The sequence below is a fragment of the Carassius auratus genome, chromosome 25 (genome assembly GCF_003368295.1).
Source record: "Carassius auratus strain Wakin chromosome 25, ASM336829v1, whole genome shotgun sequence".
Lineage (NCBI taxonomy): Eukaryota > Metazoa > Chordata > Actinopteri > Cypriniformes > Cyprinidae > Carassius > Carassius auratus.
The window spans coordinates 8,166,765-8,190,434 of NC_039267.1; the positions used below are offsets into that span (position 1 = coordinate 8,166,765).

Below are 23,670 nucleotides of genomic sequence, written 5' to 3' on the forward strand. Positions count from 1 at the left end.
GATCAGATGTTGTCCTGACAAACCATAACTTCAATGAACAGATGAAACTTTTTTTCCTAATTTAATTTCTTAATGTTTATTTATTCAATTTCAGATTATCTAAAATCTCAATTTCAAACAAATTGACCTTATGTCTGGTTTGTGGTCCAGGGTCACATGCACAGTTTATGCAAAACAATAATTAATACATTGAATTGCTTCCACTATCACGTATTTTGTATTAATGTAATTAAAAACATTCTAAATGAAACATCCGCAAGTCTTTCTTATAATGAGATTGCATTTCCCATTTTAAACTACAGTTTGCCTCAAAATGTAATTTTATCACGATTATTAAATGTTCTTCAAATCTCAGAAGAAAGAAAAAGCCAAACTGGCTGGAAGAAAGCGCGTCTCCGACATTCCAAACCAAGTGCGCGTCCACGCGCCCTGCCCTCCGCGCGTCCCCGTGCAGCAGGGCTCGAGCGACGTTAACGGAGCGGGCGGATCGCGGACGTGTTATCACGCGTTTCTCCCGATTAAAATACCCACCAGAGCCCACGTTCAGTTTAACGACAGTTCAGCGATATCTGGATTACGATGGCGCACGCGGGTTCGTGAGAAGAGCCTTGTCGTTCAAGAGCAGGTAAGAGCAGAAAGTTCGTAAGTTACGGAGTTGCACAGAAAGATCCACGCGGCGCTCCGCGAGACGCATCAGCGCGTGCGAATGGCGCATATAAACTAGCGAGACGCGAGAGACGCCGGGACGGTGACGCGCAGCTTTGATTTTCAAAACCACTTTAGTGTCAGTTTAAGGAGTTTAAATATTCAAGAAGGGCCGTTAAAACGTTTGTGCTGTGGTGGTTAAACGGTTAAACTGAACCAGAAGGCAGTTTATGACTGATTGCGGTGCGTAACAGCTTTTGGGGTAATTATTCTGTGGAAGGAAAAGTGTCATTTATGCCAAATCATTCGGCGAGGAGATAAAGTGTTATTTTCTCTGGAAAGTCCATGAAGGAAAACCTGAGGAACGTTAGATCTGAAGCCAGTTCTGGAGAATTCCTCAGTGCTTCTGTCAGGATGCTGTTGAGTCTGATCCCGTTTTCAATATCAGCTTTCCCTTCAGCAACTGTAAAGAAAACATATATTTCAGAAATGGTATGTTTTATCGTATCTTCTCAGTTGTCATTAATATGGATCGGATGATTTGGCTTTTTTTTTTTTTTTTGTTGTTGTTGTCTTAACTGCCAAATAGTTTGGAAAGAAATGAGCTTACACGTTATGCATGCATAATTTATATGCTGTTATTAATACCATAGACGCATAATGTAATTTTTCAATGCTTTTGAAAGATGATAAACAGGAATTGCAGTATTTGTATCCAGAGGGCACAGGCAATGAAAAGGCAGTGAGTGTTAAATCATATGGGTGTCATTATTGAGTTATTGTTATGCGCATATTTTCAGAGTAAAATGTTGTGTAAAATATTTTAACTTATTTTTTAGCACTTATTATTTACTTTTTAGAAATTGTATTATATTATAACATTTTTATTGGCCACCTTGGTTATCAGATATTTTTGCTGAGCAAGTTTACCCAAAATCTTAAAGGAATACTTCACCCAAAAATGGAAATTTGCCAAAGTTTTACTCACCCGCAGGCCATCAAAGATGTAGATGAGTTTGTTTCTTCATTGTTACATCACTTGCTCACCAATGGATCCTCTGCAGTGAATGGGTGCCGTCGGAATGACAGTCCAAACGACTGATAAAAACATCACAATAATCCACACCACTCCAGTGCATCGCTTAACATCTTGCGAAACAAAAAGCTGCTTGTTTTTAAAATGAACACATTAATCAAAGCATTTTTAAACCGTCACTTGCAAAAATACGACTCCGTAATCCATGATAACACTTCCTTCAGTGAAAAAGATCATCCTCTGTTGTCCTCTTGAATCAAAATCCAACATATTTGTATACTATAGAGCTGTTTTCGTTTGTAAGCGGTGCTTGATCCGTGCATATTTCTCCCCTGATTAAACAAGATAATTTTTCATTGGAGAAAGCAATAAGTGCACAGTATTTTAATCTGACAGCAGTTTGAAGTTAAAACTGTCTTGATGGATTTGTTTATTACAAGGATGCAGCTTGAGGATTACTAATATTGTGATGTTTTACTGCGTTGGGTCTCTCATTCTGATGGCACCCATTCACTACAGAGGATCCATTGGTGAGCAGGTGATGTAATGCCAAATTTGTCCTAATTTGATGAGGAAAGAAACTCATCTAAATCTTGAATGGCCAGAGGGTGAGTAGTTTTTAAGTACATTTTTAGTTTTTGTGTGAACTAGTCCTTTAACAATCTCTTTAGTAGTTTAATGGAAACTGTGGTTAGTTAGTTACCATGGTGAATTTTCGCGAGGTGACTGCAGAGCTTATAGAAACATCAAATTAAGAAGACTAGAGTCGATCCACAGGCTTTAAGTGGAGTTATGTGTTTCGGTGAATAGTGGTGAGTTGGTTGGGGAAGGATTTGAGCTCTAGGAAACAGGTGTGATGGGCACCCTGGGGAGGAGTGTGTGTGTATGTGTGTGTGTGTGTGTGTGTGTGTGTGTGTGTGTGTGTGTGTGTGTGTGTGTGTGATTATTTTCACAGAGTGAAGACTCTGAATCAGATCAGGACTGACTGAAAACAGGGTGTTGAACAAAGATCAGATTTTATTAACCAGACACAGTCATCCCTTCATATGAACTCTGGGTAATTAAACCCAACCCATTAGAGGCGTTCACACTGATAGCAACAAAACAGTGTTGAATGGAAGTGGATTTGATGGTCATAAAGTGACCAGACAATCGCTGGTGATTAAATCGCTGTCAGTTTGATGTGTGAGAGTCATAACAGATAAGCAAATCAAACATATCAGTGCTGTCATATAATTCAAACACATGCATTCACAAACAAAACACTAACACACATACCTGTGTGTGAAAATAGCATTAGTGCATTTGTCAAATAACAGGTGGTGTGTTGACACACATGATGACAGAAAGGTGTTTGTTGTGCGTTGAGTCTGTAGCTGGCGTGAGTCGGATGGACAGACAGAGAGTTATGGGAGCGTTTTGCCTCAGGTGTTTGGTATGAGACACACATAATCTTTAGTTTCAGCCAGACAGGTTTAAATATACACCTCTGCTAGCCCTGTGCCCAAACACTCCCAGAGCGGTTTGACTCTCTCGCAAGTTCAAGTTCAATGAAGCTTTATAGTGCGGAGCAGGATTTCATTTGTGCACATTAGTTCTTGCGCTTTACAGAAGTCAATAGCTGTCCGCTGACGTGATGCTGTTAGTAATCATATTTAGTGCCTTGTCATAAATCAAAAGATAATGGGGATGAGCAAGACCATATATTTTCTGGCACTGGATAGCCTGAATATTTTGTCAACACATCGGTATTAAAAGGATTGTTCATCCAAAAATGAAAAATCTGTTTTTGTATTCAATGTTTTATATTCAAATCTCTTTGGTTTAATTAAAAATAACTTTGTGAAAATGGTCATACAGATTTGGAGTGACATGAGGGGTTCTATATATATACTTCATATATAGTGTATTGATATGTTATTACTTATAATAATTTTTGCAACTGATTACAATATAAACATAAGTTGTTGTTTTGCACATAAGAAGCTTCATATTTCACAAAAAGAGAGAGGCTGAATCCCAATCCTCATGCTATCCCACCTGTGTAGTATGCAAGATTGGTACCATTGTGTCTTATTCTTAATAAAATCACTATGGCAAAGTCACTCTTAGCAAATCTAGTCAGGATAGATGCCATATTGAGTTTAAAACCGATGAAACCAAAATTGTGAGGGACGGTCTTTGTAATGGTGCACACACACTGCATTAAAGGCCTAGAGTTTTCACAACTCTTAACTGTTTTATGGAGATTTTGTCTGCTTTTTGGAAATACTTTTTGTCAGCTGAAGAAAAGGTATGTTGTTAAATGACAGTAAAATCGATTGAACGCACTTTACTTCTATCCCTCACAACCTTGTTTCTCTTCCTGTAAAAATTAAATGAGTAGTTCACTTCCAGAATGAAAATTTCCCAATGATTTACTCACCCCCATGTCATCCAAGCTGTTCATGTCTTTCTTTCAGTCAAAAAAAAAAAAAACTTTTCAACTGTAGAAAGAAAGACATGAACATCTTGGATGACATGGGGGTGAGTAAATCACTGGGAAATTTTCGTTCTGGAAGTGAACTACACCTTTAAATATGGCGATACCCTGATTAAAGTCTACAGAGTCTTTCCCGAACAAACAGCCAGTCATGTAAATTGACAGCTTTGGTTTTGATGTAGTTCTTTAGGTTTACACTTTGCATCTGAGCAATGGCATTTCTCGTTAAATGTCAATCTAAGATGGGTAGATGAGCAAAAATACCCACGACTGTTAAAAAAAAAAGTACACAAATTTAGCTTGTAACAAGGATTAATTTCATCCTGTGGATGCATTACTTCAATAAAAACCAAATATACCAATAAAAAACAAAATATTGCTACTTGGAAGCACATGGCATTTCCTCGGCATCATAATTAGGTACCATCCAGTATATTCAATTTTAAGAGCAAGATTTAGGGAAGGAATCGGTTGGAAAGTACATTTCAAGCGGAGGTGCCGAGGAAAATCAATTTTTGTGGTTTGAATGGTGTTTTTACTAAATGACTATTCATGCACACATCCTTAGTATGCTGAAGTATGTGAATTGGCATTCGTCATAGTACGTGATCATCTCCACAGTGATGATATTAGTTATATGAATTTTGAGTTTCAGTCAAAATGACATCATGACGACAACATCAGCAGTTCCCATAGCAACAGTGTGCCAGTTAGCTCAAGGCTACTCTGAATGAAGTGCAGCTAATCCTGGCAGGGTCTGCAAAAACCGTCTCAATAAAACCTTTCTGAACTCTGATGCAGTTTCATTTGATGTTGACTCGAAACTCTGAGTGAAACGGGAGTCTTACGCACTGATCCAAGATCTGTTTATGTGTGTGTGTGTGTGTGTGTGTGTGTCTTCCAGTGGATAACACACACCATCTGCCTGTCGTAGCACCTCAGGACCTAAATTTGATTTACTGGCATGTTTTATGTTCTGTTAATCCACAGTGGGAATATAAGGCTTAATAATAGTGGGTGATATCATACATGATGTCACCGCCAAGACGCCTTCACAATCCTGATGACAGCATGCTTTTCTTTAAATGATCCCGTTGGAAATCCTGATATGAAAAACATGTTTCCTCCAGACGGGCTGCCCTGATTTGCCCTAATTGTCGTGGAGATGGTTCTTTCTTGCTGTCATTGAATAGGAATTTGCTTGAATTGGCTTGGTTCTCACGTGGGTTCTTCCTGTGCTGGGCTCTTGGCTGCTCCCCCCATATTAGAGGCCCCGCCCCATTGCACATAGGCCCCACCCCCTGCTCCACTCCATATCAGCTCCTAAAATCTTGTCTGTCGTCTCAGGCTCTTTTATAAGTTTCCAGACTCTGGCCACCCTGAACTGCATTTGGCTTGGCCCGAGGGTCAGGAAGTGAAGTTGAATGAACTTGATTTCATACAAACTATCTAGTGGAATAAAAAAAGAACCACCTTAGGATAAAAGTAAGAGAGAAGATGTTATCAAACAAGCATGAGGGAAAGAGCGCTACAGCCCACGGGCGTTCAGAATAACAGAGGGAATGTGAAATGCCAAAGGAAAGAGGCAGACAGTGAGAAAGAAAGAGTGGAGGTGGTTTGAGATTGGCAACGAAAGCCGTGTAGGCTGAAAATGTGTTAATGCTGATATTTTATAACTGTAGTACTGCCACTCGTTCACTCTAAAGTTCCCCATCAAGGTTGCATAATTGCCTGCCCATTAACACTCTCACACTCATACATAAACGAACAAAGGGTTTTCAGGCTGAAACACTCTCAGGGCCAGCTTTTTTCCTTTTCATTCTTTCATTTCATTTTATTTTTAATGGCTTTCTATTCCCGATTTGACCTAGACTGTTCAAAGTTCAAAGTTCTTATTAAACAGGCAAGGACTACTGATTTACTCTCCAAGTGCGCATTGGAAAGTACTGTTTTCTTATTTGTAGATTTGCTTACATTAAGGGTCTATTCACACCAGGAAAGTCCGCTAGTTCACTTGCTTTGGTCCAGGCCAAATACAGTGTTGATTTTAATTTAATTTGGTGTGGTTTGCTTTCACACTGCCCCTTTTGCAAGTGAACCAGAAATTTTAAACAAAACCACACGTGTGATAAGGTCATTCATTCATTGGACAGTTCTCAAGCAAATGCATCTTTTTCTAAAGGCACGTCTAATGAGGAGATGGCAAGTCAGGATCGTCAACTTCGGAGTCGGAAAACACTAGTTTATTAATAAATAATTAAAATATCCCCTTACTATGTCACCCTGACACATTCATGGTAATTTTTGCTGGGACTTTAGCCTATTATGTGCACTAACGTCATGTTGCTGTGCGCCATGGTCACAAAAACTCATTATCTGGACGCGTTTTTAAGCATTGCAGTTCAAAAACAAGTAATTTAAGCCATTGAAATGCAAACAACAGCACTATATGCTTGAGCTGTCTGTTCCTGAACATGATTTGTGCAATTGCTTCGGGAAATGTTCACACCTTAAACCAGGGGTGGGGAATGTTGATCCTGGAGGGCCTGTGTCCCTGCAGAGTTTAGCTCCAACCCTAATCAAACACACCTGAACAAGCTAATCAAGGTCTTCAGGATACAGGTAGGTATTGGGTTGGAGTTAAACTCTGCAGGATAGTGGCCCTCCAGGATCAACGTTCCCCACCCCTGCCTTACATGAACCATACCAGAGTTCATTTGGAACCGGACTGAGACCACTTCTTCAGCCGGGTCTCTGTAGGTTGTTTGATCCGCACCCGAGTGCGATTGCTGTATTCACACCTGCCAAATCGATCCGCACCAAGAGGAGAAACGAACTTGAGTTTGATTCAGTCGAACCAAACAAGTTTATTGACATTGGTTTGATCATTCAGTGTTGTCATGACTCTGCTAGTGGCTTTTTGTGAGTGTTATGAGTTGTCAAAAGTGTTTTTGTTTTTTGTTTTTACTATATTTTAGATAAATTAAAAATTTAGTGCTGTAAATTAATCCATTGAAGCGATATTCCACCCAAAAATTTAAATTATGTCATTAATTACTCACCCTCATGTCGTTCCAAACCCGTGAGACCTTTGTTCGTCTTTGGAACACAAATTGAGATATTTTTTAATACAATTTTAAAGAGATTTCTGGCCCTTCTTAGACATCAATGCAACTACCACATTCAAGGCCCAGAAATGTATTAAGGACATGTTTAAATAGGCCATGTGACACCAGTAGTTCAACCATAAGAAAGTGCACAATACACAATAAAAAAGTATTTTCAGAGCTTCATTAAATTACAGTTGAACCGCTGACGTCACATGGACAATTTTAATGATGTCCTTACTACCTTTCTGTGCCTTGAAAGTGGTAGTTGCATTGCTGTCTATGCAGGGTGAGAAAGCTTTCAGATTTCATCAATATAAATAAAAAATACATAAAATATATTTTGCATTCAACCGACAAATGAAACTTGAGTGTAAGTAAATGAGGACAAAATTTTCAGTTTTGGGTGTACTGCACCTTTAAGCATTTACAGAAGGCTTGCGATGGATAAGCATTTGCATACTTGCATAAATGTGAAGTACGTTGCAAGGAATCCAGTATCCCTCAATATAATACTCCATTTCTAGTCTCCTTTTTAGGACGCTTGCCATAAAATTTGAAAAACAAGATGATAATTTGATTCAACATGTTAAATCAAACATCGAGGTGTGACTGAAAATAACATTGCACACTAATACATTTTTAAAAAAGCTCTGCACTGAGCAGCAAGTATTTTGAAGATTGTTAATTATACAGGCTCATTTAAACTTCAGGGACTTCCTGTCACTCACCCCAACAGGAAGTGATGTAAGAACCCCCACCCTGTCTTATTATTAAACCCATAGGAAGTGATTATTCTAATGGGTGTGTGTGAGTGCTCATATAAACATTTGTAGCACAAACACACACATTCCCTGACCTGTAGTGTAAATATTAGTCCTGCTCCCTTATAAAGCTCTAGCACTGACTCACAGCCCAAAGGAAAACACCTTATATAGAATTGTGCTTGTGTTTTTTAGGTGTCTAGCTGATGTACTTCCCTGCATGTGAAAATATGGGCTTGCTTGTCTTTGTCTTGCTTTTTTGTTTATCTCCAGGGAGATTTTGAGGTCATAATGCCATAATTGGTTGTGGATGCTGATTGGCCGATAGTGAGGCCATTATGGCGACTGAGAAATGCAGTCTGGGATCTGTTTCCCCAAAGCCACATCCTGTGAGCACACAAACGCACACTAAACCCCCGTTCAAGATCGGCTCGCAACGAATGGTTGAGAAATGGTTAAAAGCATTCAGTGAATCAGCCAAATGGCACTCAAACACCAATTACGGCGAATAAAATGCTGCCCTTGCAAAGACCTCTCTCACGCACACACTCGAGTGGGTGACAGCACTGAATTCCTCTGGTTTCTATCACTGTAGCTGGTGTTCAGTCTTAGACGCGGTTGGAATGTGCCGTGGCATGAGAACATGCTACCAACACTCACACAAAGGTTCGCAAAACGTACCGACACACATCTGTGTGTGCGTGTGAATCACGTTTCAGTTGTTCTTTAATCAGAATAGCATGTCACACATCTTATCTGAGGGAACGTTTGTTTGTATTATAATTCTGTTGCTCCTGTGTGCATCTCAGAGTGTGTTTGTAAGGACTGACTTTGAGAGGAGAAGGGGGAGTTTCGGGTTCGGATTCGAGCAGTTTGTGTCGCTTGACATTACGGTTGTCCAAGGAAACCATGAAAATATTCAGACAACTACAACATTAAATTGGATACTGCTGCACCATTTTGGCACTTGGACATCTGATATTGAAGTTTGATCAATTTGATAAATTTGAGATTATATGTTATAAGAAAAATACAAAAATTATGTTCTTACATTGCAGTCTATGGGAGGATCAGAGAGCTCTATGATTCCATCAAAAAGATCTAAATTTGTTTTTTGAAGATGAATGAAGGTCTTACAGGTTTGGAACAACATGAGGGTGAGAAATTAATGACAGAATTTTTCATTTTGGGTGAACTAACCCTTTGTAGCCTTAAAAAGTTTTTTAATTCTCATTTACATTAAGGACAAATATTATAGTTTTTATAATCCTGAAAGAGGAAGTACATCGATGAGATTACTCACAGAATTTTTTTATTTTATGTTTCTGGACGTAAACAGGCACATTTGGCTACGAGTCCATTAAATCACCTCCTGTCTAAGAGGGCGTATCTTGGCCGGAATAAGCTGGATCAGTTTAGGGTCTGTTGTGGTTCAGGTATTGATTACTTGATGAAACATAAAGGGCGAGTTCAAAAGCCTGTGTGTGTGTGTGTGTGTGTGTGTTTGAATTCTCACAGTATTTCCTCAGGACAGCTGCTTTGACCGGCTTAATGCGTGCAGGAAGATCAGAGGCCATGGTGGCCCCCAGGGGCCCGGTGTAATCCTGAAGGCTGTTTGTATCATTCGACTTCACCCAGTCCTGCTCAGGCTGGCCTGTTATTGCAGCTGTGCGACAGGATGCTGGAAATTATGGCGATATCACTCTCTCCCTTTCCTACTGGAAAATAACTCCCATCTCATTCTTAATATTTTCATGACAGAAATGGCAACATACGTAATGTGACACATATCCAAGTAAAACTGAATAGTAAGTGGGAAATAATTTAGGGTGGGGACTTGATTGTATCCATCATGGTTATCATGAAAATCAGTATGACTAAATTTGAATTTGTTTGCACAGCACCTTTCTTTATTTAATGCAAATCATTCCAAAGCAGCTTTACAGAGAATAGGGACTTGAAGTCTTCAGTGAGCAAGCCAAGGTCAGTGCCAAGGAAAAGGTAGATGGTCTGAGAAAGAAACCTTGGTAGGAAGCAAGACAAAGCAGCCTATTATCAGATAATGGTATTTTTCTCTGCCTCTGCAGCCTTAGTTTACCTCAGTAGAAAGAAAAGGTCTTTTCAGAAGCAGAGAAAGCTATTACATTTAGATAATGTTTTATTTTATTTTTATTACATAGAACATATTTTTCTTGTGTGGATTTTAGCTTATTTAATTAATGTCCTCTAATTTAGCTGTTAAACAGAATACATGGTAAAAACATTTCCAAAACATTTCCTCTTTAAATGTTTCTTTTGAGACACCAGCATTGTCAGTTGCATCATACCATGTTGGCTTTATTAGCATCCCACTTATGAGCATTGGTTTTTATTTTTTATTTTTTTTAGATGCTGTCAGGTTTAAAATCGCATTATAAAACCTTTGCATTCAGTTTCGTTCTGTAGCCCTCCATATTGCTGTTTTTTTTTCATAAATTTACGAAGTAAAATCCAAAATGCGTTGTGATTTAATAAAAAAAAAAAATCACGATGTGGACAGCGTGAGAGAAACATGTAATTACAATTAATTGAATAGAGAAAAATAGCGAATTTAAAGAACACAGTGGTGTGATGTCATTTCAAACAAGATCAAGCTAAAATGAAGTGTTTTGGATCTTGGTAAACACCTTCAAACTACCATTGGTCTGTGGCGATTAAATAACAGGTAGGTGTGGCTCTGGGGCTCCGCCTTCTTTGACATGGAAATCTTCTGCGGTTCATTTCTTTTGTTCAACCCGTCAAGATCAATCACAAGTAAACACTGCTGGCTTTAAATCAGTTTATTGCATAAATTGGGATGTTTAGCTATTGGTATACCACTGCTCAGGTATTTCCATTCATTTATCATTTTTATGTATGTGCAAAAAATACAGCAGAACTTTGACATAAGTATGTTGTGGCCTTTAGTGTGCCGCAGACAGTAATGCGGAAATCAAATGTAGGTCAGTACACTTAAATTAAAACATGATATGGACTATTGTCTGTAGATATTAAGCTGCAAAATGAATATTTAAATATGAATCCTCCATGGTCTGCGTCTCTTTGTGAATTAATGACGTAAATGTGCGTTTCGTTTACTACATACATAGTGAATCGTGCATGATGCTTGCTATGTTTTTGGCACTGAGGAAATGAGGAAATAAATACATGAAGATAATCTCAATAACTGCTCTGAGAATCACGCAAATTTTATGGTTTCTTTTGAGAAATCTATTGTCTTGTATAAACTTAAAGGTCTTCCGAGCAAACCATCAAAATAAAGGTTTGGTTTTGAAGAAACTTTGATGGAAATAATTAAAACATTATTTTAAAGGAATATTTACCAGAAAAGAATACTAGTTTTTATTTTTATTTTTTTAATAAATTGATGTAAAATTATGTAAAATTCAATGAATTAGAATGTAGATAGTTTATGATAGATTTCATTGGGCCCTACATATAGAGTGTGTAGAGTCTTCCAGATCTCACAAATATTGTGAATAATGTAGGCAGCTCACTAGTTTTTGGAACAGGCCTATAATGTTGCCCTTCTCAGTGATTTGGAGCAGCTGTTTGTATGTGCGAATTCGCATTATCTGTGTGCCTTATTCATGAATTCTCTGTCCTAGTTGCATTGAGTGTGTTTAGCTCTCCAGTAAACATCTACTGAATACTTTCAGTCATGGGTTTGTTAATCATATGCAGAATCGATCACCCACTGAGCGAGGGAGAGACTGGAGCGACGGATGGAATAAAAATAGTAAGATGAAACTATTGTGTAGTGAAGATGATTTGGTTATGTAACGCTCCCATATGGAAGCTGCATGCACACTGCTGGAGGATGCCAGTGCGTACGCATGTGTGTGCGCTGCAGATCAGTTTCTCATTATTATTCACTGTGTGATTAGAGTAAAGCTTTGATCCTGTATTCAGCTCACTGAGGGAATCTGTCATCCCTTTGATGCACACACACATACACAATGGTTAATCTGCATGCATGACTCGGACCGAGCATGTTCCTCTAACACCAATGTTAAACATGAGCTACGTGCTTTTGTTTCCATTGGGATTCAGGCTGATCAGCCCTCTCTCATTTGTCTTCAGAAAAAATGGAGAGATGCGCGTTCAAGCACTGTTGGGTCAGATTAGGAGAAATGTTACTTGGCAATTGCTTGTATTACACAAGCTCACAGGTGATCAATAAATCATTAAAGGAGACACAGGATGTAAACAAGATTTTTCTTGATCTTTTGAAATAAGAGTTCATTCTGTAATGCGCAAAAATCCCTCCCCGCATTTACATTTTATTTTCAAATTGCTACTCCATTGGCAGTGGTTTTAGGGAGAGGGAAATATTTATTCTATAGAGAATTGATTGGACAAATCTGAACTACTGATTTTTTAGTCATCAATAACATTTTCTAAGAAAAAAGACCTAAACAAACTTCAGGGTATAATAGTTAACTAAAATTAAAACCATAAAAGTTAAACTTATTTTTTATAATTAATAAATTAAATAAATATAAAATAACTATATATATATATATATATATATGTATATTTATATATATATAAATTTTTATATATACAATTCAATACATTTCATATAATATTTATTTCTACACTGGATGTGGCGCGGCGTTAGCTGACAAATTACCAACAGTAAACTGCTGCTGCGTTTTATTCATGACGCACTCAAATTTCAAATGATGTACACAAATTTCAAATGATTTTTATCTGTCGCTTTGTCGCGTCCATTGTAGTCAGACTTTAGCTGCTGCGGGGTACTTTTTTTTCCTACTTTTCGCTCGCTTCATTTGGCTTGCTAAGCTAAATATGTCTGTAGGCGTGTGGTTGCATGTGTCAACGCACCCAGTGAGTTAACACACACACACATATTTTATTTATTTATTTATTTATTTATTTATTTATTTATTATTATTTTTATAACCGTGCAGCAAAAAAAAAAAAAAAACTTTAACTGATAGTATTAGGGGCCGTTCACATGTCTCGCATAAAAACGTGGAAAACGTGTCTCTTCCATTATGAGCGTGCATACCACATTTGAAATAACAAACTTGAGCGCCCAACATACAAACATACAAAATTAATTATTTTTAAGCCACATAAAGTCAACATGTTGGTATTTCTTGGTCGGAATCTGCCATAAAATAAAATAAAAGTTTATTGTAAAATTACTGATTAAAGGTGCAGTAGGTAACTTTTGTAAATATATATTTTTTACATATATATGAAACCTGTCATTATGTACTGACAGTAGAACATGAGACAGATAATCTGTGAAAAAAATCAAGCTGTTCAAGCTCAGTGGTCCTATTGCCATTTGCAGTTACGGACCGCTCCCGGTAAGAAATCAACCAATCAGAGCTGCGGTCCGTAACTTTGTTTGTGTTCAAAATGTAGAAAAATGTATATAATAAGCGAGTGTATTTTTTTTACAGAAGTCAGGTGATTTTTGATGTGATGTTGTGCTAGGCCAGTTTCAAATCGCATATTTGGTACATTGTCTTTGTCTTGTCCTCACTTAATAAAAATGCTCCCACACAGCTGAGGTCTCTTCCAGATTAACTGAACCATGACGTTCATGATGTTCACTCATGGGTGATTCATATTCAAGCACGAATGATAACGGTTTCAAGGGGAATGCCAGGTGTAAAAAAAAAAAAAAAATTATATAAGCATATTATAAATCCCAAATTTGAAAATCAAATGCCAACCCACCAAACGAATATTCGAAAAATCTAAAATTCTGGTTCATCCCTAGATGTGATTTAACACGATTAATCATTTGACAGCACTAATATATAGGGATGCACCGAAATTTCGGCCACCGAAAATTTTCGGCCGAAAATGGCCTTTTTGGTTTTCGGCCGATAGACTTTTATCACCGAAACAACACGGCCGAAATGTTGTGATGACGCAAACAGAAACCGCGACCTGCACGTGCACTTGCATAGCGCAGACCACGAGCTCCCCGCAACATTCACTTCACACCAGTGAGAACATTCTCTCTCTTCGTATTCCTTTATTCGCAGCAGTAAAGCGTCTCCTAACAAAGAAATTAAGACGGACCACGAAGTAAAAACAAAGAAAAGTACAGTCTTATAGAGTCTGTTAGCACACGTCTCATTGAGATCTTTTCGGATCCTCTGCACTTCATCGCGAATGTGCTTGATCCGCGTTATAAAGACCATTAACGTTACTTGGATGCGGAAATAAGGCAGCGCGCACGAGAAATGATCCAGGCTGCGCTGGATGCGGAGAACCCGCGTGGAGACGGAGAAGCGCCAAGCGCAGGAGACTGATCAGAGCGCAGAAAAAAAAACTGGTCTCTGCACCAGATGAGTGGCATGCACCATCGTTGTCTGATATGTTCAGTGGAATTCTGCAAGAAAGTGCCTCAAATAATAATAATACATTGGCTTTTTTGTTCTTAGGCTACTATATATACACACACACACACACACAAACATACATACATAATATCAGATTGTAGCCATATTTATGCTAGATTTCTGCTTTAATTTGATAAAAATGTTTATTTATGCCCTGGCCCTATTTAAATACACTCTCTCAAATATTTCTCAAATGTCAGGCAGATGACAAGCTCAACTGCTCAACAGCTAGATGGTTATCTGTCTGAAGTCCCCATCCCCAGAAGTGATAACAGTCTTGCCAACTGGAGAAGTAATGCACTTTCTAGTCCTACATAGAAAATTTCAAATGCACTTCACCTAAATGCACTTTGTTTTTATGAGAGAACTGTTCATTTTAAAACCTTTCTGCAGGCCAGTAGTCCTGTACATTATTATTAAATATACACATGAGTGGGATACATTTTTAGTTTGAATTTTATTTTATACTGTGCATTGTTGCAATGTGCTTAATAAATATTTGCATCATTTGTAATTATGTATTTTTATGTATTTTTTTTAAATAAGTTATGTAATTATGTAATTATCTTTGAAACTTTAATATTAATTTATGCAATTGCAATGTCTTAATTTTAGTAAAGTTAGTACACGGTCATAGCAATAAATGCAATGGTACTAATAATTGACATAATTTCATTCGGTGTTTCGGTTTCGGTTTTCGGCCTTGGTTTTCTCTTTTTCGGTTTTCGGTTTCGGCCAAGAATTTTCATTTCGGTGCATCCCTACTAATATATGTATCGTTATATATTAATTATATAATATCATTATATATTAGCACGATGCTTCAGGGAGCAAAATAAAATAGTCCCATCAATTATTTATTTTTAGCAGAATACAGAATATTATGCAACCTATAATGCAACCTATAATATGCAACCTATAGATCCCATGGTGCATTTCTCTCAAATAGGTCACTATATGCACTCACTGTTGCAACGATTTAGTCAGACAGTAGGGAGCCAACCACCAGCAGCCATCAGTTCAGATTGAATGGCGTAAAGACTTGGCACGGCACTTTACATGACACTGATAGATAATGGTTTCTGTTGGCCAAGAACATCATCCTGCTGTCCCATCGGTCACTGAGTAACATACTGGACCAGAGGATTCATTTAAACATAATTTAAATGCAGGCAGAGAGACTCCAAGCAGAGTAAAAAGCTTCTAATGTCATAATGGATTTTGTCGTAATGTCTTTTCCTCTTAGCTTTCCCACGAATCAGGTTTCCCAAGTTAATTTGTTTAGGAATGTGGAGGAAATCATGTTTGTAAGTACTTTCTCCCTGGCTGTTTCTTTGTTGCTTGTTTATGGATTTGTTGTTTAAGAGCCCATGAGCGCTATTCTGCTTCATAGCAGACAGTGATGGAGATTAATTGTGTGTTATCAGGTGCCGATTATTCTAGAAAGGTGCCAGCTGTATTCAGGAAGCTGAAAAACTTGATTCGCTGGGTCAGGCTGGTTGTGAGGTTTAGAGCATCTCTGGGTCAAATGTTTGTTGGAATGTGGAAGGATGTGTTTTAGATCTCAGGCTCAGGGTTTAAAGGTTTTAATGATCTTAGATGCTGCCATAATCGTTCAGAGTATAGAGACATTTTTGCTCCAAGTTGTGAAGAAGAGTAATTTTGGAACCTGCATTTCAGGGTCTGTGTGCATGGGCTTTTAGGTTGTCATGGTAACCCAGCAAGACCTGCCAGCGGTGTTGAGTCGTTTCCAATCAGTCTTGTGCTAGCACAGTGAACGTGCATCCTGTTGTTCACAAGCAACACTGCCGCGTTGGTGGTGGAGCAAAAATAATTTGGTTAGTTGTTTGGTTTATGTCCTAGATCTGTTGATGTAATTGGTTGTGTGTAGTGAATATGAATGTTCATTTTTGCTAAGGCACATGGTTTTTCTTCCTGTAGATTTTTTTGGGGAAAAAAAAACATTTTTTTTCTCAGCACAGTTTATGGTGTTTTTTTGGAACACTAGTGCAAAGTACTGTAAAACTTTCCAACTCCATCAGCTATAACTCTTTATTTTCTCTATCTGCTGTTCTAGCTGCTGTTTTGCTAATTGTAACTAGGGGTGCATGATAAATATCGGCCGATAATTAATGCACATCTCGTCAGTAAAGCCGGTTCTCTAGTCAGCTCTAAATTCCATCAGGTGTGTGATTTCACAAAGAGCAGCTGTTACTACACAGAGTCATTGTTAACTGACAAGCTGCGCAAATCCACGCTGATAATGAAGGTGGATTTGCGATTAAAGAACCGGCTTTACTGAAGAGATGGGCATTAATTATCGGCCGATATTTATTGTGCACCCTTAATTGTAACTGTTCTGTTACTCTATATCTGCTCTAGTTACTGTTGTAACTCTATAACTGCTCTAGCTGCTATAACACCTGTCTACTTTAGTTACTGTAACACTATATCACCTATAATTACTATCATTTTACACTCAATATTCTGTAGCTCTCCATTTGCTCTAGCTTCTGTTACTCTGTATCTGCTAGATCTTCTGTAATCCTCTACCAGCTCTTGTTACTGCTGTAACACTACAAATGCTGTAGCTGCTGTAAATGTACGTAATCTGCTGTAACATTTCTACCTGTACTGCTACTTTAACTCTATATCAGCTCTGTCTGTTATTTTATAAATATTCATTCTGCTGTTGCTCTAGCTTGTTACTCTAATCTTGCTTTAGTCACTGCTATAACTTTATAACCGCTCTAGTTACTGTAAACCTGTAGCATAATTAGGCTACTGTAATTACTTTAACTCAAAATCAGCTCTATTATAAATTTATACCTACTAAATCTGCGGTAACTCTACATTTGCTCTAGCTTCTGTTACTCTGTACCTGCTCAATCTTCTGTAACTCTATATCTGATCTTGCTACTGCTGTTAAGTTATAACCACTCTAGCTGCTATAAATCTGTATTTACTCAACTGAAGATTTAGTTCTACTGAATCTACCTGCCTTAGCTGCTGTGATTCTACACATACATAATCTGCAGTAATTGTATACCTTCTCTATGCTGTAACTCTACACCTGCTCGAGTTACTGCTGTATCTCTATATCTGCTGTAATTTTACATCCAGGCCAAATCATTATTCTGTAACCCTAATCTGTAACTCTGTAACTGCTCTGCCGTAACTCTGTCTGTTGTAGTTCCTCTAGATCAGTATTGGCTGATTGGCTGTAGCATCTATAAACTGAAAACCCCACACTTCTCAGTCACTGAGCGTCACACACATAGGCAGCTCTGGAGAGTGAGAGGGTGGAGTTTAGATTGGAGAAGTTGGAGTGATGTCATCACTCAGGTATGTGAAACATGAGAGACTCAGTGAAGGAGCCAGAGAACAAAAAACTTCTTAACGTAATGAAAATGGGACTCATTACACAGTTTTGTCCTATATTCGTCAAAACGGGGGAGCATTATATGAATAAACCCCACTGATTTTGTGATTTTCCCAGCGAATGTAGAATCATGTTCCCTAGCTAGACAGCTGTGCCACATTTCCTGGCACCTCTAAAAAACATCACATCTCTTGTTCACTGCCTGTTTGATTTTGTGCTGAGGACATCTGGTGTGATTATGCACACAATGTCCAGCTCTGCATTTTCTAGCTTAGACCTTTTCTGATAACTTACAGTACAGTAACCGTTGGTGGTTCAAGTACAGCTGACACATAAAAAAAGACTGAAAGCATTAAGGAGCGCCAGAAGCAGAAAACTGATCAGAATGATCAAAGATCCAGTGTTTTCAGTATGCAGCAAGGAAATACAGACTTTAGTCACCAAATTGTGAAAAAAGAACAGTGGAGGAAAAGAGCAGAAGTGACATGAACTATGAGGAGGGCAAATTAAGGGTGGAGAGATGTTTCTGAAAGCCATAAAGAGCTTCATTAACCCATGAGCTGCTGCATCCTCCAGAGAACATTCTGTCTGTCCCTCTCTTGCTTCCTGTCTCGCTTTGTGTCTGTCTCTCTCTCTCTCTCATTAATCTCAGATGTTGTGCAATGGAATGTTGTTCTCAGTCTGCAGATGGATTTAGCAGAGAGCACAAAAATATATCTGCCCCTAGACACACGCTCACTCGCTAATACAGGCATGACAATGAGATGGAGCTTTGTTAACCCTCAGTACTGCAGCGGTCAAAGAAATAAGAGAAACACAGAGCTTAAGAGACTTAGTAAATGTGTGCATGATTGTTTGAGAGATTAAAGTGGGTTTTTATGTGCTCCTAAATCCTGCTTTAGATTATATGTCATTTGCTTCTCTGTAAAGAAATACTTATTATGTTTTAATGGATTTAAAGCTAATGAGGTTTTATAGATGTTATAGCAGTTTAGTTTCAGTTAGTCCAAATCCACATCTTCCAAACAGTAAATCTATAGCCAGATTAGTTTTATTATGATTTATCAATAATGAGTTTCTGTTTTTCATCAAGAAGGCAAGTACAGACGTAATGACCCCTGAAGTAATTGACAGGCACTGTTTAATTAAACTTTTAACCTTTTAATTTGCTTATAAAGGCATAGTAATTCTAAAAGTCCTATTCAGTTTTGTGCAGCGAGTGGTCCTGCCTATGATTTATATCAGGATTATGAGCAAGTGAACAGAAGATCCTCTGTTAGATAATTTGTGTCTGTGTGTGTTGTGTTCATCTGAATTTTTTTAGATGTGTGGTACGCTCCATGGCGACATGATGACCCCGATGATCTGACCCCCATGAGCTTTCTTTGACGGTCATTGCTCTTAACAATTGCCCAGCAACAGGTCCAAAATTAAGAGTTAGTAAAATCCTGTGAGCACTCATTTATGTTCCTGTAACACATAAAAGTGAGTGTCATTCTGCTGTTTATGGAAAACAGAGCTAATATCCAATCTCTAGTCCCTAAATGTTAACTCTCTGCAAGTTTTTTATAAATTATTTTTCAACCCAGTATGATAAGGTAGCATATTTGTTTGTGGGGGTTTGGAAAATTTTAAGTGTTTCAAATGTTGGGAGACATAGGACACAGTACAACAGATGCAATTGTTTCACTACTTGTGAGGGCTAGAAAATGTCCTCATAAATAAAGTAAATCCCTTTTAAACGGACTTGTTAGGATTGTCCTCAGGTAAAAAAAGAAAGAAAAGGATCTTAAATAGGCAAATTATGTCTTCAAATCTAAACATGTAAATGTGACTATACATGGTAGGGGAGGATTTGTTCTGTACCAACAATAAAAACCTGTGGGGTCCCCACAAGTATAATTGTTCATGTTCGACTGTGTCTGTATATGTGGTGTCAGTATGTCACAAGGCATGGTGTTTACCTGCAACTGCTCAGCATTGCGTTGTGATCCAAAAATAGAGCTGTGAGAGTCTGGCAGCCTGTGTTTGCATGTGTAAAAGAGAGAGACACTAGACATTCATGTTACGAGTCAAACTCTGACCCCTGCTGGAAAAGAGTAATGAGTGCTTGATTCAACAGCCTTTATGTGAGATGAAAACAGTGATTACATTTGGTTTCAGAATTGCACTGGCTGACTCTGTTATTCTTTTTTTACAGGTACTGAGTGCACAGTTCGTAAACTGTGTGTGATAGAGACGTTCAGCCTTTCGTTTGTGTGTGTGATGGAGGGCTTTCCTGTCCACTGACGCTGTGGCACTGCCCTGCAGTCATGTCTGCATGCAACACCTTCACTGAACATGTGTGGAAACCAGGGGAGTGCAAAAACTGCTTTAAGCCCAAGAGTCTTCACCGGCCTCCAGAGCAAGCCAATGCTGCCAGTGAGAGCAAGACAAACATCAGTGCCAGACTCACAAACAGCCAGAGGAGTATTTCCTCATCCCGTGCAGGACAGGTCCGCCCACCTGTCGCCAAGAAGCCTACCATTGCAGTAAAGCCTACCATGATGCTGCCATGCTCCCCACCAGGGTTGGACTCTGAGGGAAATGTGCCAAGGCTTACGGAGGGAGCGCAGCGGGTCAATAAAAGCTCACCTTTCACTGTGTGGAACCAAAACAGCCAGAACAGCTCAAGACCCACAAGGACAAACAACAACCAAGGGGAGGATTTGGTCGGGCAAGCAGAGGCATATGGTGCAATTTCACCACAGCCAACTAGCAGCAACAACAACGGACTTACGGATGTGCTAAAAGAGATTGCTGGCCTGGGACCTTCTCCAAGCTCAAGTAGAGATGACTTCTTTGGCCGGATCGGCAGTTCATACCGGCGCTCATTAGAGAGGGGCCTTCCAGCATCAAGCTGTATCCATGCTGGGAGTACTGGTAGAGGAGCAATGAAACGTGTTTCCCTCAGTGACAGTGCTGAGGTCATCAGCTCTGAGGGAGGACGTTTCTGTTATCCAGAATTCTCCAGTGATGGCGACGATGAGGAGGATGAGAGTGATGATGAGGATGACGACGATGGAGAGCATGATAGTTGGGATGAAAGCGATGAGGAGTTGCTAGCAATGGGGATACGAATGCGGGGTCAACCTAGGTTCGCCAATTTCCGTGCAGCTACACTGTCCCCGGTTCCCTTTGCTGTAGGGAAGAAGTGGAATACAGTGCCTCTACGCAACCGTTCACTGCAACGGTTCTGTGCAGTGGATTACGATGACAGTTATGATGAGATTCTCAATGGATATCCATCTGTTGACTCAAATGGAGCTCCTGCTCTACTGTCTTACACCTCTGACCACCAGGGTAGTGGCTTTTTGTCCACTTCTGAGTCCACCACCTCACCTGATTCCTTGATTTCTCTGCCCGACGAAAACTGCGCTGGCAGCAGTAGAGGCACTAGTGACCAGAGAAATGGTCATCCTTTCCCACCTAGCAAAGAACCCTCAGCCAAAGGACTCAGTTCGCCAAATTCCAATGAAACGCATAAAGCTGTTCTAGCCATCCGACTGGAAGAACAAGATGGAGTTCAGAGAGAGGGTGGGGCTCTTCCACAAGCTTTGCCAGGCCAGCCAATCACAATCAGCTTCAGCCCAACTGAGGAGCAGGCCAAGCCTTATCGAGTAGTGAATCTCGAGAAGACTCCTATCTGTAAGCCCTATACGGTGGTGGATGTGTCTGCCTCTATGGCCACTAAAGATGAACACACTCACTCAAGTGAAAGCACTCCAAAGTTAAGTGGGCCCAGTGTTGTGCTTTGCTCTTCTGCTGAACCCTGTCCTGTCTCACTCACCTCGCCTCAGTCCCCCAGATCGCCGGTTTCACCTGTGGCATCTCCATCTGTTTCATTGTCTCTGCTGACGCCTCAGTCTCCTCCAAGTTCTGCCTCTGGAGGACCCAGTGGTTTCCGCACAAAACCCGGCAGCATCCGTTACCAAGAAGTGTGGACGTCTTGCACCAGCCCTCGACAAAAGATCCCTAAAGTTGATTTAACAAGCGGCAGTGCCGCTCCAAGACTCATCAATCACAAATCAGCTCCCACATCTCCAACTGCAGGCTTTAGCTCAGCCCGCACAGTCCCAACTAAATCGCCTAACTTGTCTGAGATCAAATTTAACAGCTACAACAATGCTGGCATGCCCCCGTTTCCCATCATCATCCGTGATGAGCCTGCATATGCACGCAGCTCCAAAAAAGCAGTGAAAGTTCCCATTGTGATTAATCCCAGTGCGTACGATAACCTAGCTGTTTACAAGAGTTTCCTGGGGCTCAATGGTGAGCTGCCACATTCAAAGCCTGGGGTCGGAGAGCGAGTGGCCAGCCACACATATGAGGAGATTGGATCTTCTGAAAGTTCCCAGCCATCACCATCTGAGCAGACACCACCTCAGCTGAAGCACCCACCAGATGCTCCTGGTGAACTGAGGACTACCACAGTATCTGGACAGACTGTAAACAACGGCAAATCCAGGACTACGACAGGTGTCTCTGTCCTTGCTGTAGGTAGTCTGAGCCCTAGCCCTGCCATTATAGCACACAGCAGTCTGGATCGTATTCGCAACCCCAGCAGTGAGCAACCAGCAGAGGGCAGCAAAGATTGCCAGGTCACCTCAAATGGAAGTTCAGGTCAGAGAGAGAAAGCAAGTGCTGTTCTGTCTCAAATTGTGGCCTCCATTCAGCCACCGCCTTCTCCTCCAGACTCCCCAGATGGCCAGAGTAAGACATGCAGTGCTGAGGAGCTTTACTCGCTGCCTCCAGATGCTTCCAGAGATGCTCCTAACAGACCTAAATCACTCCACTGTTCTGCAGAACCTCAAAAAGACACACCACCTAAAGTCCTTCCCAAATCCCAGAGTGCCTCTGCTGCTGTACCACCCACAAGCCCCAAATCTGAACCTAGCGCCCCATTTCCCCCAGTCCGGTCTAGCTCCTCTCCTTACCACTCAAGCAACCTGCTTCAGAGGCATTTCAACAACTGGACCAGACCAGCTGGGGCCAAATCTAGTGATGGAGAGACCAGTCCTGGTGCAGAGGGCAGGCGTTCGACTGATGGTAACAAGCCCAAACGCTGGATATCCTTCAAGAGTTTCTTCCGCCGGCGGAAGGATGAGGATGAACAGAAAGAGAAAATGGAGCGAGAGAAGGAAAAAGGGAAGCTGTTGGGATTAGATGGGACCGTCATCACCGTACTGCCGCCTCCACCTTTACAGAGACAGCACTGGTTTTCAGAATCCAAGACGGATGACCCTCACCAGAAACCCACGATCATATTCACCTACAAATCAGAGAGCGTCACCAGCGGAGAGGAGGCGGAGCTTCGGGTTGAGGAACACAAAGAAGGTAGCACAGCAGAAGGTGGTGCTTCCAGCCTGTCGACTCCACCCAAGAGCAGAGCCAGTATCCTCATTAGTAAAGTCATGAAGTAAGCTACCTTTCTCTGTCAGTACCCCCTCTTTCTCATGTAAGGTCTTTCCTGTGTCCATATCTTACTATCTTAGTGCATGTTTTTATGCATGACCTTTATTTTAATTCCAGATAAAACTGCATTTAAAGGTTTTTTTTTTTTTTGTATAATGAATATTAGGATTAACATATCAAACACTTGCTAACCCTAACCTAACAGAGGGGAAAAAAAATTTAACTTGAATTTTATCTTATTTTATAGTAATTTAACATTTTTAATATTTATTTGGAATAGCTTAATGGTAAAACTGCTTGATTAACTAGTTGAAAATGTACATTTATAATTTATACTGCATAGCGGTTATATTTAACTGTTATTTT

The 23,670-nt window shown here is 39.8% G+C and overlaps 1 protein-coding gene across 1 annotated transcript in view; it reads left to right on the plus strand.

Annotated features, from left to right (window-relative positions):
• Nucleotides 1-487: 487 nt before the first annotated feature.
• LOC113043198 (inactive tyrosine-protein kinase PEAK1-like) overlaps nucleotides 488-23,670 on the plus strand; it is a 32,977-nt gene continuing 9,794 nt past the window's right edge. Inside the window, exons 1-2 of the mRNA XM_026202423.1 lie at nucleotides 488-625; nucleotides 20,051-23,308. Of these exons, the coding sequence (XP_026058208.1) occupies nucleotides 20,163-23,308 (3,146 nt within the window). The 5' untranslated portion in view covers nucleotides 488-625; nucleotides 20,051-20,162. The remainder of the gene's footprint in view (nucleotides 626-20,050; nucleotides 23,309-23,670) is intronic.